Below are 18,821 nucleotides of genomic sequence, written 5' to 3'. Positions count from 1 at the left end.
AGATGATCATATGGTTTTTATTCTTCATTCTGTTTTTGTGATGTGTTACATATATTAACTTGTGTATGTTGGACCATTTTTGCATTCCTGGTATAAAACCTACTTTATCGTGCTGTATTATCTTTTTAATGTGCTGTTGGATTCAGTTTGCGAGTGTTTTGTTGGGGATTTTCACATCTGTGTTCATCGGGGATATTGGTCTGTAGTTTTGTTGTTGTATCCTTGTCTGTTTTTGGTATTAGGATGTTACTGGCCTCATAGAATGAGTTAGGGAGATTTCCCTCCTCTGTGATTTTTAGGAACAGTTTGAGGAGTATTAGTATAGTTCTTTTTGTATGTTTGGTATAATTTTTTTAATGTTAATTTTTAAATTTTTATTTTTTTACTTAGAGATGGGGTCTTGTTATGTTGGCCAGAGTGGTCTCAAACTCCTGGCCTCAAGCAATCCTCCTGTCTCAGGCTCCACAGTGCTATGATTACAGGCATGAGCCACCACATCTGGCCTATTTGGTACAATTTAGGTATAAATCCGTCTGGCCCAGAGCTTTCATTTTTGGGAATTTTTTTATTGCCGATTCAATATTGCTACTTATTATTGGTCTGTTCAGGATATCTGTTTCTTCTTGGTTCAATCTTGGGAGGTTATACGTTTCAAAAAAACCTTTAGGTTTTCTAGGTTGTGAGCATATAGTTGTTCATAGTAGTCTCTGATGGTATTTCTGTGGTATTGGTGTAATGTCTTCTTTTTAAATTCTGGTTTTGTTCATTTGAATCTTCTTTTTTTCTTGGTTAGTCTAGCCAGCAGTTTATTACTTTTGTTGATATTTTCAAAAACCAACTTTTTGTTTCGTTGATCATTTGTGTTGTTTTTTAGTCTTGATTTTGTTTAATTCTGCTCTGATCTTTGTTATTTCTTCTTTTCTGCTAACTTTGGATTTGTTTTATTCTTGTTTTCCTAGTTCCATGGGGTACCATGTTAGGTTGTTAATTTGTGATCTTTCTACTTTTTTGACAGAGGCATATAATTCTATAAACTTCCCTCTTAGCATGACTTTTCCTATATCCCAGAGGTTTTGATATGTTGTGTTGCCATTTTTGTTCATTTCAAACAAAATTTTTATTTTCTGTTTTTATTTCTTCTTTGACTCAGAGATCATTCAGGAGCACATTGTTTAATTTCCATGTATTTATACAGTTTTCAAAGTTCCTCTTGGTATTGATTTTTAGTTTTATTCAGTGGTCTGAGAAGATGCTTAAAATGATTTTGACTTTAAAATTTGTTGAGACTAGTTTTGTGGCCTAACATATGGTCTACCTTGGAGAATGTTTCACGTACTGATGAGAAGAATGTATATTCTGCAATTGTTGGGTTCTGTAAATGTCTGTTAGCTTCATTTGGTCCAAAGTCCAGCTTAAGTCCAATTTTTTTGTTGATTGTCTGTCTTGATGATATATCTACTACTGTGTGTGAGGTGCTGAAGTCCCCTACTATTATTGTATTGCTATCTATATCTTTCTTTAGGTCTAGGAATATTTGCTTTATTAATTTGGCCTCTCCAATGTTGGATGCATATATATTTAGTATTATTATATTGTCTTGCTGAATTGATTCTGTTATCAGTATCTCATGGTCTTCTTTGTCTTTTTGTACTGTTTTTTATTTAAAGTCTGTTTTATCTGATACAACGATCACAACTCTTGCTCACTTTTAGTTTCCAATTGCATGGAATATGTTTTTACACCCCTTTACTTTCAGTCTATATGTGTCTTTATAGGTAAGGTAAGTTTCTTGTAAGGAGCATATAGTTGGACCATATTGTAAAAATTCATTCCACCAGTCTATATCTTTTAATGGAACCATTTAATCCATTTACATTCAAGGTTAATATTGATATGTGAGGTTTTGTTCCTGTCATGTTGTTAATTGTTATCTAGTTGGGTTTTTGTTTGTTTGTTTTTAGATGGAGTCTCACTCTGTCACCAGTTTGGAGTGCAGTGGCATGACGTCGGCTTACTGCAACCTCTGCCTCCCAGGTTCAAGTGATTCTCCAGCCTCAGCCTCCCAAGTAGCTGGGACTACAGGTGCCCACCACCACACCCAGCTAATTTTTGTATTTTTAGTAGAGATGGGGTTTCACCATGTTGGCCAGGATGATCTCAATCTCTTGACCTCGTGATCCACCCGCCTCAGCCTCCCAAATTGCTGGGATTACAGGTGTGAGCCACTGTGCCTGGTCATCTAGTTGTTTTTATAAATTCTGTGTTTCTTTCTTTTTCTCTGATGTTTGATTTTCTGGTTTGGTGGAATTCTTTTGTGCTGCCATTTGATTTCTTTCAGCTCAGATTGTGTGGTCTGACCCCAGCCCATAGGGGAGTAACACAGAGGCAGGGATTGTGTTAAGGATAAAAACCCCCTGGTCTCCTTTATTCTCTGTACACTTGCGATCTTAATTGACGCAGTGACACCCTTCTGCAAAAAATAAATTGCCTTGCTGAGAGGATTAAACTTTTGCCTGAGTGCTGGTTTTACTTCACGGCACTGAGCATTTATTCCTGGAGCGTTTTATATCCAACAGTAGGATAGAAGAGACACTGCTGCCTTCCTCTACAAATACTAAACTACAGTCTAATAAACTATAGGCACCAGAATGCAGTGCAGCACCAGCACACATGTCTAATTGCAGGATCTGAATTTCATTCTGTGGTTTGGTTTCCAAAGATTTCACAACGCCTACTACGGCCAAGTTCCAATCCATTTCCCTATATGCCACATGACACTATCTCACTATCTGTAAAAACTACTGTTTTTAATAGAAACCTTTCAAAAATCTGACATTCTGGTGGAGCACTTCCCAAAATAAGCTTTAGATTACCTGAAAATTAGTAATGTGCTACAATTGGCTGGGAAGAAAAGAAAAGCACTTCCAGGATTTTTTTTTTTTTTTAGAAATGGGGTCTTGCTCTGTTGCCCAGGCTGAAGCACAGTGGCGAGATCATAGGTCATTGAAGCTTCGAACTCCTGGGCTCAAGGTCTTCCCACCTCAGCCTCCCGAGTAGCTGGGACTACAGGTTCAGGACATCACGCACTGCTAATGTTTTAATTTTTAGTACAGACCAGGTGTGGCTACGTTTTCCAGGATGATGAACTCCTGGGCTCAAGCAGTCCTCCCGCTTCAGCCTCCAAAAGGGTTGGGATTATAGGATGAGCCCCCGCACCCTGCCTGGAAGTCTTTTAATTCACTTCAGTTATCTTAGAATTTTCCTTCCCGACTTTATACATACATACAGTGGAATTGAGGGTGTTTGTCTCAGGTAACCGATCAATGAGGTGAATAACCTGCAGAGGGCAGCAGAGCCTAAGGCCAGTGACTCCCCGCTGCGGCCAGTCTGGAGCCCGCAAAGGGAGGGAAAGGGAGCTCCCCTGGGTGTTTCCCGGGCAGCCTGCCCTCTACTGCAGGTGGCCTCCAGCTGCTCAGAACAGCTGCAGAAGGAATGTGGATCCTGAGAAGCTACAGAGCCCTGGAAAGCAGGAGACTCACTTGCAGGTGCACTTTGTGTAGAGGAGTTGGGGGGAGGTTCTGTCCTTACTGGGGTTGTACCTAGAGCCTAGGGACGTTTTGCGGGGGCAGTGTTGGTTTTTACATGCAAAGGGTCCCGGCGACAGACTGTAATTTGTACATACAAAGACAATCTACGACGGTCAGGCTCAGTAAGACTTGTCTGACATGTCACCTGGAGAAAGGGTTTATGAAGGTAATAGTTTACTTAGGTTGGAAGCTTAAACTGACCCCAGGTGAGAACTTCTGCTGGTGAAAATGAAGTCTAGGGGGAGGAAGCGGTTCCATATTCAGGGGTGGGACGGGGGGAGTGTGAGGAAGTCTTATCCCCAATTCCCGCCCTGTAGAGGACACCTGCCTCTCCCTCCTGGTGCAGTCTTGCCTGGCCTGGCCTAGATTTCCTTCCTGCTATGAGGCAAAGGAATGACTCCATTGAACACCGAGTCCGGAATTCCCAGCACACATTTCTGAAAGATCGAGGAAGCTAACAGTGCCCTTTCTAAAAATAAGTAGCAAGTTTGGCTGAAATGCAGGGAGTGAGCTTAGCCTTAGAAAGGCTGAAGCACCGTTACCCAGGGCTTCCCCTGTCACTCAGGGCTGAGGGGCGGAGCCTGGAACCCATCCAATCAGGGGCCCTGGGGCGGGGCCCTGCCAACTGTCAATCCGGGGAAGCAGAAGGCCGCACTCAGTCTCTGCACGCCTTTGTTGCTGGGGTCCGTTACGCTCCGCATCCAGTCCTTGCTGCTCCGAGAGGCTCCATGTGCCTCCGCCACGGCTCCTGTGACGCTGTCACCTGCGCTGTGACCTGCTCCGGAGTCATAAAGAGGACTCCGGGACACCCAGAAGCAGGGAAATGGTAAAGTGCCCGGCCTAGAGGGGCTCGGTGGAACCAACAGGATCCTGCTATGGCGGGACCCAGGCCTCCGCTCGGGCGTCCCCGGCGATTGGGACCCGCTTCCACCATGGCGCGGCTTGGCCCTCGGTCCCCTTGGCCGCCGGGTGGGGCTGGCCCCGCAGCTGGGACCCCGGGCGTCCTGTCCCGTCCCTACGCGGCGACTGCGGCCCCGGCCCCGGAGCCCTCTCTGCGCAGCTCCGCGCCCGCAGCCCGCCGTCTTCCCAGATTGTGCAGAGGACCACGGGAGGATCATGGGAGGTCGAGTGTGTCCCGCCTTTCTTCTGTTAAAAATTAAACTGAGGCACTGTTAACAGTTAAAGAGTTTGTTGGAGCAAACAGCGATTTCTGAGTGAGAAACACCCTGTCATGGCTTGTGATTGAAGAAAAGGCCTTTATAAGTTGCATGAGGAGGCAAACTGGATTAAATACTTGATTAGTTACAGTGATGCTGTCGCCGTATGTGGACTTGTCAACCTGAAATAATCAGAAGAATCGGATTCCAATTTTTAAAAGTTTACTCAAGCAACAAGCTGGGAATGGCCCGTTTGGGAAAACACAGCATCCACGGAAATGGGCTCAGTGCTTCAAATTTAAAAGTTTACGTTCTTGCTTATATAGGCAAAAGGCCAAGAAATTTAACAAGATTACAACGTTTTTTATACAAGGCTAGTTTGTGAGGCACAACAATTTAATTAGAGTTTGTCCCGCCGCCCCACCTCCCACCCCCTCCCCCATAGAGCTTGGTTTTTTGTTTTTTGTTTTTTTGTTTTTTGTTTTCTTTACAGTTGGGTTTCATTTCCTTTCCAATTTAAAAGAGCATATTTAACATTCCAGCTTAAGGCAAGGTGATGCCAGCTAGCTTGGACAACATGGCGAGACCCCGTCTATACAAAATATTTAAAAAATTAGTCGGGTATGGCCGGGCGCAGTGGCTCACGTCTGTAATTCCAGCACTTTGGGAGGCCGAGGCAGGCGGATGACGAGGTCAGGAATTCAAGACCATCCTGGCCAACATGGTGAAACCCCGACTCTACCAAAAATACAAAAATTAGCTGGGCGTGGTGGCACGTGCCTGTAATCCAGCTACGCGGGAGGCTGAGGCAAGAGAATCGCTTGAACGCGGGAGGCAGAGGTTGCAGTGAGCCGAGATGGTGCCACTGCACTCCAGCCTGGCGACAGAGCGAGACTCTGTTTAAAAAAAAAAAAATTAGTCAGGTATGATGGCCGCTCCTGTAGTCCTAGCTGGTCTGGAGGCTGAGGCAGGAGAATTGCTTGAGCCCAGGAGGTGAAGGCTGCATCAATGACAGTATTGAATTTACAGCTAATGGGCAAGGTGAGGGAGAGGATGGAAGTTGGTTTAGTGTCAAGAATTAGGGAAGAGATTGTCAAACGTAGGGAAAAGGGACTTGATTGGATATCAGGTTTGGGGGAATTTTCTCTAAACTCCCTTAGAAGAGTTTTTGCTACCACAGGGCTCTGCGGGAAAAGGCCAAAGTCTAGTCAAGAAGAGGGGAGCTCTGAGGGGCCTGACTAGTTTTATCAAGGAGGGAGTTTTTGGGACCCCTCCCCCAGCCTGGTTCTTCCCAGATATGACAGTAAATCCCTAAATTTCTGGTTTTCTCCTCACATTCAAAAACACCAACTTCCCCTCTCCAATTGACATCCTTATCAATTATGTGTTTCTCATGCTACATTTGAAACAGCTGCCATATTTTATCATTTTTTCACAAATAAATGGCACTATTTAAAAATGTTATCAACACCTCTGAAAAGAAGGAAAACTTTTTTTTTTTTTTTTTTTGAGACAGTCTCACTGTGTGGCCCAGGCTGGAGTGCAATGGTGCTATCTTGGCTCACTGCAACCTCCGCCTCCTGGGTTCAAGCGATCCCCCTGCCTCAGCCTCCCAAGTAGCTGGGATTACAGACATGTGCCAACATGCCCGGCTGATTGTTATATTTTTGGTAGAGACACGGGAAAGAAAACATTTTTTAAAAATTTTAGTCCAGGCACAGTGACTCACTCCTGTAATCCCAGCACTTTCGGAGGCCCAGGTGGGAGTATTGCTTGAGCCCAGGAGTTCAAGACCAGAGTGGGCAGGGCAACATAGCAAGATCTCATCTCTACTGAAAACAAACAAAATAGCTGGGCATGGTGTCACATTCTTGTAGTCTCAGCTACTATACTCGGGAAACTAAGGCGGGAGGATCACTTGAGCCCCAAAGATCCAAGGCTGCAGTGAGCCTTGAGGGCACCACTGCACTCCAGCCTGGGAGACAGGGTGAAAATTTTCCTCAAAAAAACAAAAACTTTAGGGCTTGGCATGCTGGCTTACACCTGTAATCCCAGCACTTTGGCAGGCCAAGGTGGGAGGATTACTTGAGTCCAGAAGTTTAAGACCAGCTCAGCAACATAGAGAGACCCCGTCTCTATTAAATAAATAAAATTTTAGAAAAAAATTATATTTTGTTTATGAATTTTTTTTGTTTTTTTTTGAGATGGGGTCTTGCTCTGTCGCCCAGGCTGGAGTGCAGTGGCGCAATCTCGGCTTACTGCAAGCTCTGCCTCCCGCTTTCATGCCATTCTCCTGCCTCAGCCTCTCCGAGTAGCTGGGACTACAGGCGCCCGCCACCACGCCCGGCTATTTTTTTTTTTTTTTTTTGTATTTTTAGTAGAGACGGGGTTTCACCATGGTCTCGATCTCCTGACCTCGTGATCCGCCCGCCTCGGCCTCCCAAAGTGCTGGAATTACAAGCATGAGCCACCACGCCCGGCCTTGTTTATGAATATTTTTTATGAGAGGAAACTATTCAGTAACTACCCAAAATGACATTGAGTAAAACCCCATGCCTGATTCTTGACATTGAGCATCTTTTCATGTGCTTGTTGGCAATTTGTGTATGTCTGGGAGAAATGTCATTAAAATCCATTGCCTGGCCGGATGTGGTGGCTCACACCTGTAATCTCAGCACTTTGGGAGGCCAAGGTGGGTGGATCACAAGGTCAGGAGTTCAAGACCAGCCTGGCCAACATAGTGAAACCCTGTCTTTACTAAAAATACAAAAATTAGCTGGGCATGGTGGTGCGTGCCTATAGTCCCAGCTACTCGGAAGGCTGAGGCGGGAGAATTGCTTGAACCTGGGAGGCGAAGGTTGCGGTGAGCCGAGATCATGCCGTTGCCCATATTTTAGTCAATTAGTTTTTTTTTGGTACAATAATTTTTCTAGTTAATTACAATAAGAAAAACTTTAAAAATTTTACTAGCTCAAGCATTTTAAGTGTACCATTGAGTTAGTTTGACAATTTTATATAACTTCTCTAAGATGAGTCATACCGCATTTTTCTTTTTCTGACTGGTCTTTTGCAGTTAGCATAGTATCATGAAGTTTCATACCTGTCATAGTATGGGACAGGATGTCATTTTATAAGAATAAATATCCTGTTATGTATATATATACATTTTCATTATCCATTCATCCATTGATTGGCATTTAGGTTGATCTACCTGTTGAGTGTTGTGAACAATGGATTTCAATTTATTTTATTTTATTTTTTATAGAGATTGGATCTCGCTCTGTTGCCTAAGCTGGTCTCAAACTCCTGGGCTCAATTGATCTTCCTGTCTCAGCCTCCTAAAAGTGTTGGAGTTATAGGCATCAGCCACTGTGCCCAGCCATTAATGGTTTTCAAATATTTCTTTGAGATCCTACTTTCAATTCTTTTGAATTGAATATAATTCGACCCAAAAGTGGGTTGCTGGAACATTTGGTAATTTTGTTTTTAATTTTTGAGGCACCGCCATACTGTTTTTCATAGCTAAGCCATTTTACAATCCCTTGGACAGTGTACATAGGTTCCAGCTTGTCAGCATGCTCATCAAAGCTTTCCATTTGGCATGTTTGATGTGTTTTTTATCATTGAAATATGGAAGTTCTTTATATTTGCTGAATATTAAGACCATACCAGATATATGACTTACCAGCATTTTCTCCAAATTGATGAGTTTTCTTTTCCCTTGTTGATAGTGTGTTCCCCTGCACAAAAGTTCTTAATTTTCATAAATCACATTGCCTTTTTGTTAAGACTGTCCCCCCCACAGAGTTTTTACCTCTAAACCTTGTCCCCATTCAGCCTTCAGCACTTCATCAATTACGTTTATGTTGTCCTACCCCAGTATTATTTCCCACAATGGTTTTGGTCATGGGTTTCTGTTTCAGTTACTTATGACTCTCTTAATCAGTTGGGTTGGTGAGATCCCACGCAAAATTCAGTTTTTGTTTGTTTTTTTGGATTTGCCTGTGCTGTCTGAATCAGAATCAAATCCACTTTCCAGATACTATCAAAGGTTAAACTTTGTGAACAAACATTTTCAAGTATATATAGTCTCAAGACTGCTGTTATGAGCTTTTTTTTCTGCACATGAATTAGTAGGACTCTGTTATGAAAGATGCTACACATTCGATGTACAAAGAGACATTGGGGTACCCAGGAAGCACATCTTTCTCTCCGGATTCACCAAAAAGAGACATTTTCCTATTCTTTTTTTTTTTTTTTTCCAAGATGGAGTCTCACTCTGTTGTCCAGGCTGGAGTGCAGTGGTTCTGTCTTGGCTCACTGCAATCTCTGCCTCATGGGTTCAAGCGATTCTCGTGCCTCAGCCTCCTTGAGTAGCTGGGATTACAGGTGCCTGCCACCACACCCGGCTAATTTTTGTATTTTTCGTAGAGATGGTGTTTTGCCACGTTGGCCAGCCTGGTTTTGAACTTCTGACCTCAGGTGATCTGCCCGCCTGGGCCTCCCAAAGTGCTGGGATCACAAGCGTGAGCCACCATGCCTGGCCATAAATTTGTTATTTTGGAATAATTTTAGATTTACAGAAAACTTGCAAAGATAATATACAAAGTTCCCATATACCCGTCACCCATTTTCTTCTAATGTGAGCATCTTACATAACCATGGTCCATCAAAACTAAGAAGTTATCATTTGTATATTACTATTAGTGAAACTCCAGATTTTCAACAGTTTTTCCACTAATATCCTTTTTCTATTCCAGGACCCAATCCAGTACACCCCACTGTATTTAGTCTTCATGTCTCCTTGATCTGCTCTGTGACAATTTCTGTCTTTCCTTGTTTTTTTAAATCACTTTGACAGTTTTAAGAGTGCTGGTCAGGTATTCCATAGAAAGTTCCTCAATTTGGAATTTTTCTCATGATTAGACCGGAGTTAGGTGTTTTGCGGGAGAATGCCACAAAGGTGAAGTGTCTAGGCTCATCACTTGATACACCTGGTGACAGTAACCTTGATCACTTGATTAAAGCAGTGTTTGTCAGGTTTCTCCACTTTAAAGTTACCATTTTTTCCCCTTTCCATACTCTGTTCTTTGGAAGTGAGTCACTAAGTCCAGCACAGGTCCAAGGGAGGAGGGCCAATTCAGCTCCATAGTTCTGGAGGCTGGGAAGTCTAAGATCAAGGCACGCCAGGTGCGGTGGCTCACGCCTGTAATCCCAACACTTTGGGAGGCCAAGGCAGACAGATCATGAGATCAGGAATTTGAGACCAGCCTGAACAACATGGTGAAACCCCGTCTCTACTAAAAATACAAAAATTAGCTGGGCATGGTGGCGTCTGCCTGTAATCCCAGCTACTCAGGAGGCTGAGGCAGGAGAACTGCTTGAACCCGGGAGGCAGAGGCTGCAGTGAGCCAAGATCGCGCCACTGCACTCCAGCCTGGGTGACAGAGTGAGACCCCATCTCAGAAAAAAAAAAAAAAAAAAGATCAAGGCACTGGCCAGTACCATGTCCAGAGGGTCCGTTCCTCATGAACTCCATCCTCTTGCTGTGTCCTCACGTGGCAGAAGGCTACATTTTCCTATTCTGCTGTTGCTTTACCCATAGTTACACTCTGGCATCAAAATTGCTGTTTGAGAGGAAGTGAGTATAGACAGGGGAGTAAGAGGTCTGATGACAGAGGCAGGGAATAAATGTTTGGAGTCCACAGCATCATGAGAATTTCTTAGGAATAGAGTCTAGGCCCCCAGTGCTGTCACTCTCACCCATCCTCCTCTACAATGTGAGATGTTTCAGGACCCAGTGGCCTTTGAGGCTGGGCTGTGAACTTCACCCAGGAGGAGTGGGCCTTGTTGAATCCTTTCCAGAAGAATCTCTACAGAGATGTGATGCAGGAAACCTTCAGCAACCTCATCTCTATAGGTAGGGGTGACAATATTACCTCCCTCAGTGAATTGAATAACACATGTTTCTAGCTTATCAATGCTATTCAGGGATTTGGAATATGGATAGGCAATCCTTCGATGAACAAATCAGGCATGGCTGCAGTGTCCCATAAACATGGAATCTAATGATTTTTTAAATAACCTTATACTAATTCAGGACTATTTTTTAGGGAAAAAATGGAAAGACCAGAACGTTGAAGATCAGTACAAACATCCCAGGAGAAACCTAAGACAATTTACACTCACAAGACAAAGAAATGTCTCTGAAGAAAATCTCACATTGTCAGAAATTGTTAAAAAGAAGCCAACAAAAGAAATAAGCTCAGCATAAAATGTATTTATTCTTAGAAAATTTTCTCGAAAAACATATATTTCAATGTGATACAGAGGTTTAATGTTCATAAAATAGTTTACTTGGAAATAGTATTAAGAAACTTCGGCTGGCCGCAGTGGCTCACGCCTGTAATCCTGGCACTTTGGGAGGCCAAGGTGGGTGGATCACCTGAGGTCGGGAGTACAAGACCAGTCTGAACAACATGGACAAACCCTGTCGCTAGTAAAAATACAAAATTAGCCAGGCGTGGTGGCACATGCCTGTAATCCTAGCTACTTGGGAGGTTGAGGCAGGAGAATTGCTTGAATCTGGGAGGCGGAGGTTACAGTGAGCTGAGATCACGCCATGGCACTCCAGCCTGGGCAACAAGAGCAAAACTCCGTCTCAAAAATAAAAGAAACCTCATGTAAATATTCTTTTTTTGATGATAGATATAGACAGGGCCATCTTGTAGAATGTGTGATCCATTCATTTTTTTTTTTTTTTTTTTTTTTTTTTTTTTTTTTTTTTTTTTTTTTTTTTTTTTTTTTTTTTTTTTTTTTTTTTTTTTTTTTTTTTTTTTTTTTTTTTTTTTTTTTTTTTAAACAATTCAGACAGGGCAGAAAGCCTGTACTTTGCAGGATAATGTTAAAAATGCAGCTGGACATGGTGGCTCATGCCTATAATCCCAGCACTTTGGGAGACCAAGGCAAGAGGACCACTTGAGGTCAAGAGCCCATGATCAGCCTGAGAAACACAGCAAGACTCTATCTCTACCAAAAATAAAAAATTAGCTGGGAATGGTCGCACAGACCTGTAATCCAACTTTCTGAGGAGCCTGAGGTGGGAGGATCACTTGAGCCCAGGAGGTGAAGGCTGCAGTGTGTTATGATCACGCTGCTGCACTCCAGCCTGGGTAACAGAGTGAGACTTTATGCCAAAAAAACAAAAACATTAAAAATGCAAGTGTAATACTTATTAATGAATATTAAATCACTTATAAACAGACCCTTAATTATGTGCTTGGCATTTTTCACAGAAATTTTATGGGAGAGAGACGCTGAGAGTACAGAAGGTAATCAGTGTGGAGAAACTTTCACCCAGGTTCCGGAAAACTTGCTGAACAAGAAAACTCTTCCTGGAGTAAAATCATGTGAAAGTGCTAAGTGTGGAGAAGTCTTCATGGGACATTCATCCCTTAATAGGAACATCAAAGCTGACACTGGACACCAACCATATAAGTGTCAGAAATTTGGAGAGAAACCATATAAACATAAACAACGTGGGAAAGCCTTGAGCTATAGCCACTGCTTTCGAACACACGAAAGGCCTTACACTAGAGAGAAACCTTTTGATTGTAAGGAATGTGGAAAATATTTCATTTCTCCTGCAAGCATTTGAAGACATGGTATTGCACAGTGGAGATGGACCTTATAAATGTAAGTTTTGTGGGAAGCCTTGGATTGTCTCAGTTTATACCTTACCCATGAACGAACTCACACTGGAGAGAAACCATATGAATGTAAACAATGTGGTAAAGCCTTCATTTGGCACAGTTCTGTTCAAATCCATGAAAGAACTCACACTGGGGAGAAGCCATATGAATGTAAGTAGTGTGGGAAATCATTCAATTTTTCCAGTTCCTTTTACAGACATGAAAGGACACACACAGGAGAGAAGCCGTATAAATGTAAGGAATGTGCGACAGCCTTCAATTGTCCCAGTTCTTTTCACAGGCATGAAAGGACCCACACAAGAGAAAAACCCTATGAATGTAAACTATGTGGGAAAGCATTATCTCACCTTAGAAACTTTCAAAGACACATGAGAATGCACACTGGAGAGAGGCCTCATAAATGTAAGATATGTGGGAAAGCCTTTTACTCTCCCAGTTCATTTCAAAGACATGAAAGAAGTCACACTGGAGAGAAACCCTACAAATGCAAGCAATGTGGGAAAGCCTTCACTTGTTCCACTTCGTTTCAATATCATGAAAGGACTCACACTGGAGAGAAACCCTATGGGTGTAAGTGATGTGGGAAAGCCTTCAGATCTGCCAAGTACATTCGAATACATGGAAGAACTCACACTGGTGAGAAACCCTATGAATGTAAGCAATGTGGGAAAGCATTTCATTGTATCCGTTCCTTTCATAGACATGAAAGGACTCACACTGGAGAAAAACCTTATGAATGTAAGCATTGTGGGAAAGCCTTCACTTGTTCCATGTATGTTGGAATATATGCAAGAATTCACACTGGAGAGAAACCTTACCAATGTAAGGAATGCGGGAAAGCCTTCATTCATTCCAGTTACTGTCGAAAACATGAAAGAACTCACACTATTAATATATGAGAGAAATGCTACTTTTTAATTTTTATTTTTGTAGAGACAGGGTCTCACTATCTTGTCCAGGTTGGTCTTGAACTCCTGGCTTCAAGCATCCCTCCCAGCTTGAGGTCTCAATAAAGGAAAGCAATAAATGTAGAGATGGAGTTAGGTGATGCCACACTGGGATTCATCAGTGGCCTAGCTTACATATGATTTCGAAGGCAGACATGAGGAAGGCCTTAGTCACATTTTAGAGCCAGCCACATTCATATGGACTGTGTGGCCCCCTGATTCTAGCCCATTTTCCTGATTCTCTTGCTTGTCAATCAAGAGTATCTTCCGAATCTCGACTTTCCTTTTCTCAGAGGTGTAGGTTTCCAAAGATGTCCCCAGAAGCTCCACATTCAAGTTCTATCTACGGTTTGGTTTTTCTTTAAGTATTGTAATGTCCATACCAGAGAAAGAATGCGGACTGTCATGGGTGGGGAATGTTCTCTGATGCTCAACTCCCTTAGTTTGCAGATTGAGTTGGTAGGAGGTGTGATTTCTTTACATGCACCTTTGTTCCTGCTGGTAGTGACCTTGTTCTTGATTCAGCCTGACAGCTTACTATGCTGCCATCAGAACCAACTTGGTGAGAGCTCTACTGCCCTGTGCAGTGACTGGTCTCATCTAGGACTCTAGTGTGAGAAGGAACACCTTGCTCTGGTCAGGAAATGTCCAGTGTTTCCTGTTATCCACAGGAGAATGTAATGCATCAGTTCATTTTCAGTTATCTTTGATTATATGTGATTGACAATGTGTATTTTTGAGGGAGCAAAGATTTCTGTACATATTTCTTAAAAATAGTTTATTCAGCTGGGTGCAGTGGCTCACGCCTGTAACCCCAGCGCTTTGGGAGGCCGAGGTGGGTGGATCACGAGGTCAGGAGTTTGAGACCAGCCTGGCCAACACGGTGAAACCCCATCTCTACTAAAAGTACCAAAATTAGCTGGGTGTGGTGGCGGATGCCTGTAATCCCAGCTACTCGGGAGGCTGAGGCAGGAGAATCACCCGAACCTGGGAGGCGGAGGTTGCAGTGAGCCAAGATCACGCCACTGCACTCCAGCCTGGGCGACACAGCAAGACTCTGTCTCAAAAAAAAAAAAATTTATTCACTGTTTTTCAGTTGTGTACTTACAAATGTTGTTATCTTTTTTTTGTATACTGAGAAGCTCTATTAAAATATCCCTTGTCAACATGGATCAGATCAAATGTATACTGTTACCAAGTTATTTGTTTGATATTGTGAGTCAATATCACCATGTGTATAAACCTCATTTATTTCGAGATGTAAATTACACATTTCAGGCATATCTACTTATAATTTTTACCTTTTTTTTTTTTTGAGACAGGGTCTTGCTCTATAACCCAGGCTGGAATGCAGTGGTGCAATCATAGCTCATTGCAGCTCTGAGCTCCTGGGCTTAAGCAATCCTCCTCCCTCAGCCTCCTGAGTCGCTGGGACTACAGGTGTGCACCATCATGCCTGGCTAATTTTTTTTTTAATTTTTAGTACAGAGGAGGTCTTGTTATGCTCCCCAGGCTAGTCTCCAACTCCTGGGCCAAAGCAATCCTCCTGTCTCAGTCTTCCAAAGTGCTGACATTATAGGCATGAGCCACTGTTCCCAGCCACAATTTTTATCTTGACCATAATTTGTCATTCTTTTATAATCTCCGAAGTTAAATCTTGCTGTTATCAGTGCTCTCTTGCCCAAAACCACCAGTATTAAAAAAACTGTTGTCAAAGAGGATGTAATAAATTGTAGTAATAAATATGACCGCAAGCCATAAATGACTGCAGGACATATCAATAAGAGGGTTCTCCGTAGAATTTCTTACAGGATTTCTGTTTTAGGTGCATTGCTCTCTATTCAAGGAGGTGAGTCATTTTTGTATATTGGATGCTGTCAGGATGTGAACTTAATTGTACCACTGCTAATCATAGTAGTTCTCACCTAGAAGGAGAAAGAATGGATTGGAGTTAAACCAAATTGAAGACAATTGCTGGTCAGTCACATTATGAGAAGAGGGGAATTGGAATTTTTGGTTATTTTTATGATTTGAAATATGTTTTCTTCTATCCCATCTAGGGATGTGGTTACAGAATGCCCTCGTTTTTGTCCTGCTCCATCATGGTCACTGAGGAGCACTGTTTCACATTGCAGGTGTCTGACATGTGTCTCTCCAAAGGCTTAAGATTTGGCCTTGTGGTGAGGGGAGGCAGCTCCCAGACTTGTGGACCTGTTTTTGTTTTACTTATTCTCCAAAACCTGAGATATTTCTTACAGTGTATGAACACTGTGCCACAAAATGCTCCAGTTAAAAATATATAAAGACACTTACTCCTTAGGAAGCTGTATAATACTTTTAAAGAAATGTCCTTACTGAGTCAAATGCAGTCAATATATTGATGTAACTGTCTGAATGCACGCCTAGGAAGGATAAAAGTCAGCATCGCTATTCCAGTCAAGCCTTTCTTGCTCAGATAATATGCTCTTGATGTAACCCTCTTTTTTCTTTTTGACACAGGGTCTCATTCTATCACCCAGACAGTGTGGAGTGCAGTGGCGTGATCTCGGCTCACTGCAATCTCCACCTCCTGGGCTCAAGCGATCCTCCCACCACCTTAGCCTCCCAAGTAGCTGCGACCATGCCCAGCTAATTTTTGTATTTTTTTTTAGAGACAAGGTTTCACCATGTTGTCCAGGCTGATCTTGAACAGGAGTTCAGCAACCCTTTTGTGCCACCACTGTAGAGTAATAGGCAACATGGAAAAGTTAGTTTTATATATTATACAGTGGCATGGAACAATCCAATCACTTTTTTGAAGTACCAGCCAAACTCTTTTTCAGAGAAGCCTGTTTGAAACTCCCTAGAGTCAAAACCTGGTACCACAGGAAGAGCAGCAATGAGTGACCAACCCCTGACTCTATGTGCAGATGACACATCCATCCCCAGATTACGTATCAACATAAGTGAAAGGTACTGTCATTGCCTGTCATTTTTTTTTTTTTTTGAGATGGAGTCTCACTTTGTCACCCAGGCTGGAGTGCAGTGGCACGATCTTGGCTCACTGCAACCTCTGCCTCCTGGGTTCAAGCTATTGTCCTGCATCAGCCTCCCAAGTAGCTGGGATTACAGGTGCCTGTGACCACACCTGGCTAATTTTTGTATTTTTAGTAGAGACGGAGTTTCACCATGTTGGCCAGGCTAGTCTTGAACTCCTGACCTTGTGATCCACCCGCCTCGGCCTCCCAAAGTGCTGGGATTACAGGCGTGAGCTACTGCACCCAGCCCATTGCCTGTCAGTTTTTACAGAGTGTCGCTTAGATCAAGAAAGAGATGGTAATACAGAGTTAGGTGTGTCTGAAACCAAACACGGCCTCATCCTTCTCCCTTGAAGGCCAAATGCACTCTGAGAGTTTGGTTAGAGTACAAACAATGCCACCCACTTCACTCCAGATGTGATTTTCTACAGGAGGCAGTCACTGTGTTGGGATGGCCAGTGAAGGTAAGGAACACTAGAGGTGCAGGTTTAGGTGCTGAATGGGACACAGCCTGGACATTATTAGCCTTGACTATGGAGGTGTCTTGATGTTTCTCAAATCGAGACTAGTCTGGCCAACAGGAAACTGAACTGGTTTTCAGTGGACAAACTCATATATATAGGGATCTATTCACTTCCTTTAAGTTTCAGTTTCGTTATGTGGCATTTAGCATGAGTGACTCCATTTTGGTCTGGTCTGGTTTCTAAGTGCCTAGTGCAGAAGCTCAGTCCAAAACAATGGCCTCCCATAATTTTCATTTTAACATTTCCTTTATACTAATAGATTATATCCGGTCACCTCAAATGTCACCTCCACAGAGGGTTCTTCCTCTCACCTCAGTTAGTCCTACTTCTTTTCATTCAGTTTTTTGTTACACTGCACTTTTTAGGATCTGGGAAATCCAATCAAATTTCGCAGGGTTTATTGCTTTTTCTTTTTCTTTTTCTTTTTTTGAGACAGAGTCTCGCTTTGTCACTGCCCAGGCTGGAGTACAGTGGTGCAATCTCGGCTCACTGCAACCTCCACCTTCTGGGTTCAAGCAATTCTCCTGCTTCAGACTCCTGAGTAGCTGGGATTACAGGCATGTACCACCACACTCAGCTAATTTTTGTATTTTTAGTAGAGATGGGGTTTCACCATGTTGGCTAGGCTGGTCTCGAACTCCCAACCTCAGGTGATCCACCCACCTCGGCCTCCCAAAGTTCTGGGATTACAGGCGTAACCACTATGCCCAGCCAGGTTCATTACTTTTTAAAAATCAATCTATGAAAAGTTAAATTGGTCAGGCATGGTGCCTCAGAACCTGTAATCCCAGCACTTTAGGAAGCTAAGGTGGGAGGATCACTTGAGGCCAGGAGTTGGAGAGCAGCCTGGGCAACACGGTGAAACCCCATCTGTACAAAAAATACAAAAATTTGCTGGGCGTGGTGGCACACACCTGTGGTCCCAGCTACTTGGGAGGCTGAGGTGGGAGAATTGCTTGAGTCCGGAAGATCAAGGCTGCAGTGAGCTACTGTACTCCAGCCTGGGTGACAGAGCGAGACCTTGTCAAAAAAAAAAAAAAAAAAAAAAAAAAAAAAAATCATGTAAATGAAACCAAATTCAGTGATGTTACCTTTTTTTCTTTTTTTGGTAGAGACAGGATCCCACTATGTTGCCCAGGCCTCAAGCGATCCTCCTACCTTGGCCTTCCAAAGTGCTGGGATTACTGGTGTGAGCCACCATACCTGTCCTACCTTTATTTCTAACAACTGACATGCCTTACATTGAAAAGTCCTTTAGAAAACAGCTTTGAGCCATTTTCCAGATAGGGGAAGTCAATGAAGCTCCCTCTTGTGGTGAGGGCGACTTTAACATCCACACATCCTGTCTGGGGGACTGGATTTCTGAGTTGTGCTGAGACTTAAGAGTGGAAAAAAGGTCACTCTTTTTCCTCTGCTCTCACACAACACAGAATACTTCTGTGACCAAATGCAAATATCTGAGAAGTGTCCCCCACATACCAAGCAAAGCATCAATTCTGCAACTGACTCCAGCTCGATGTCTTCTAGTTCCAACACTTTCTACCTTTATATAAGGTACAAAACTGCCTCAGAAATCATCTGACCACGTGTCCTGGTTTGCCAACGATAATCCTTGATAGTAGCTGTTGTCCCAACATAGTTTTTCATAGCACCTCATCTTCTTGCCATGGTTATCTGTGTCTGAACAATGAATATGTATGAGTACTTTCACACATAAGCGAAATTAGGTTTATTAAATGAAGTTTCCAGGAACGTTCAAATTTCAACACCTGATTTGCCTTATCACAAGTTATGGCTGTGCTAATTTCTCCAGGCAATATTCACGGAATATTGAATTTATCATTGTAAGGTGTGGAGCAATGAAGATGCCCAAGAGG

General features: G+C 42.9%; 1 protein-coding gene across 1 annotated transcript; it reads left to right on the top strand.

Annotated features, from left to right (window-relative positions):
• The first annotated feature begins 10,271 nt into the window (after nucleotides 1–10,271).
• On the top strand, nucleotides 10,272–14,232 carry LOC100607883 (zinc finger protein 491). Its single transcript, XM_030820761.1, is given in 4 exon segments — nucleotides 10,272–10,664; nucleotides 12,040–12,403; nucleotides 12,405–12,454; nucleotides 12,457–14,232. Coding segments are annotated over 4 exon segments (1,347 nt in total). The 5' UTR covers nucleotides 10,272–10,630; the 3' UTR covers nucleotides 13,356–14,232.
• The last annotated feature ends 4,589 nt before the right edge of the window (nucleotides 14,233–18,821 follow it).

This window comes from Nomascus leucogenys, chromosome 10 (genome assembly GCF_006542625.1).
Source record: "Nomascus leucogenys isolate Asia chromosome 10, Asia_NLE_v1, whole genome shotgun sequence".
NCBI classification, from domain to species: domain Eukaryota; kingdom Metazoa; phylum Chordata; class Mammalia; order Primates; family Hylobatidae; genus Nomascus; species Nomascus leucogenys.
Note: the sequence above shows the minus strand (reverse complement) of the source record. Positions and strands in the feature narration are given on the sequence as shown.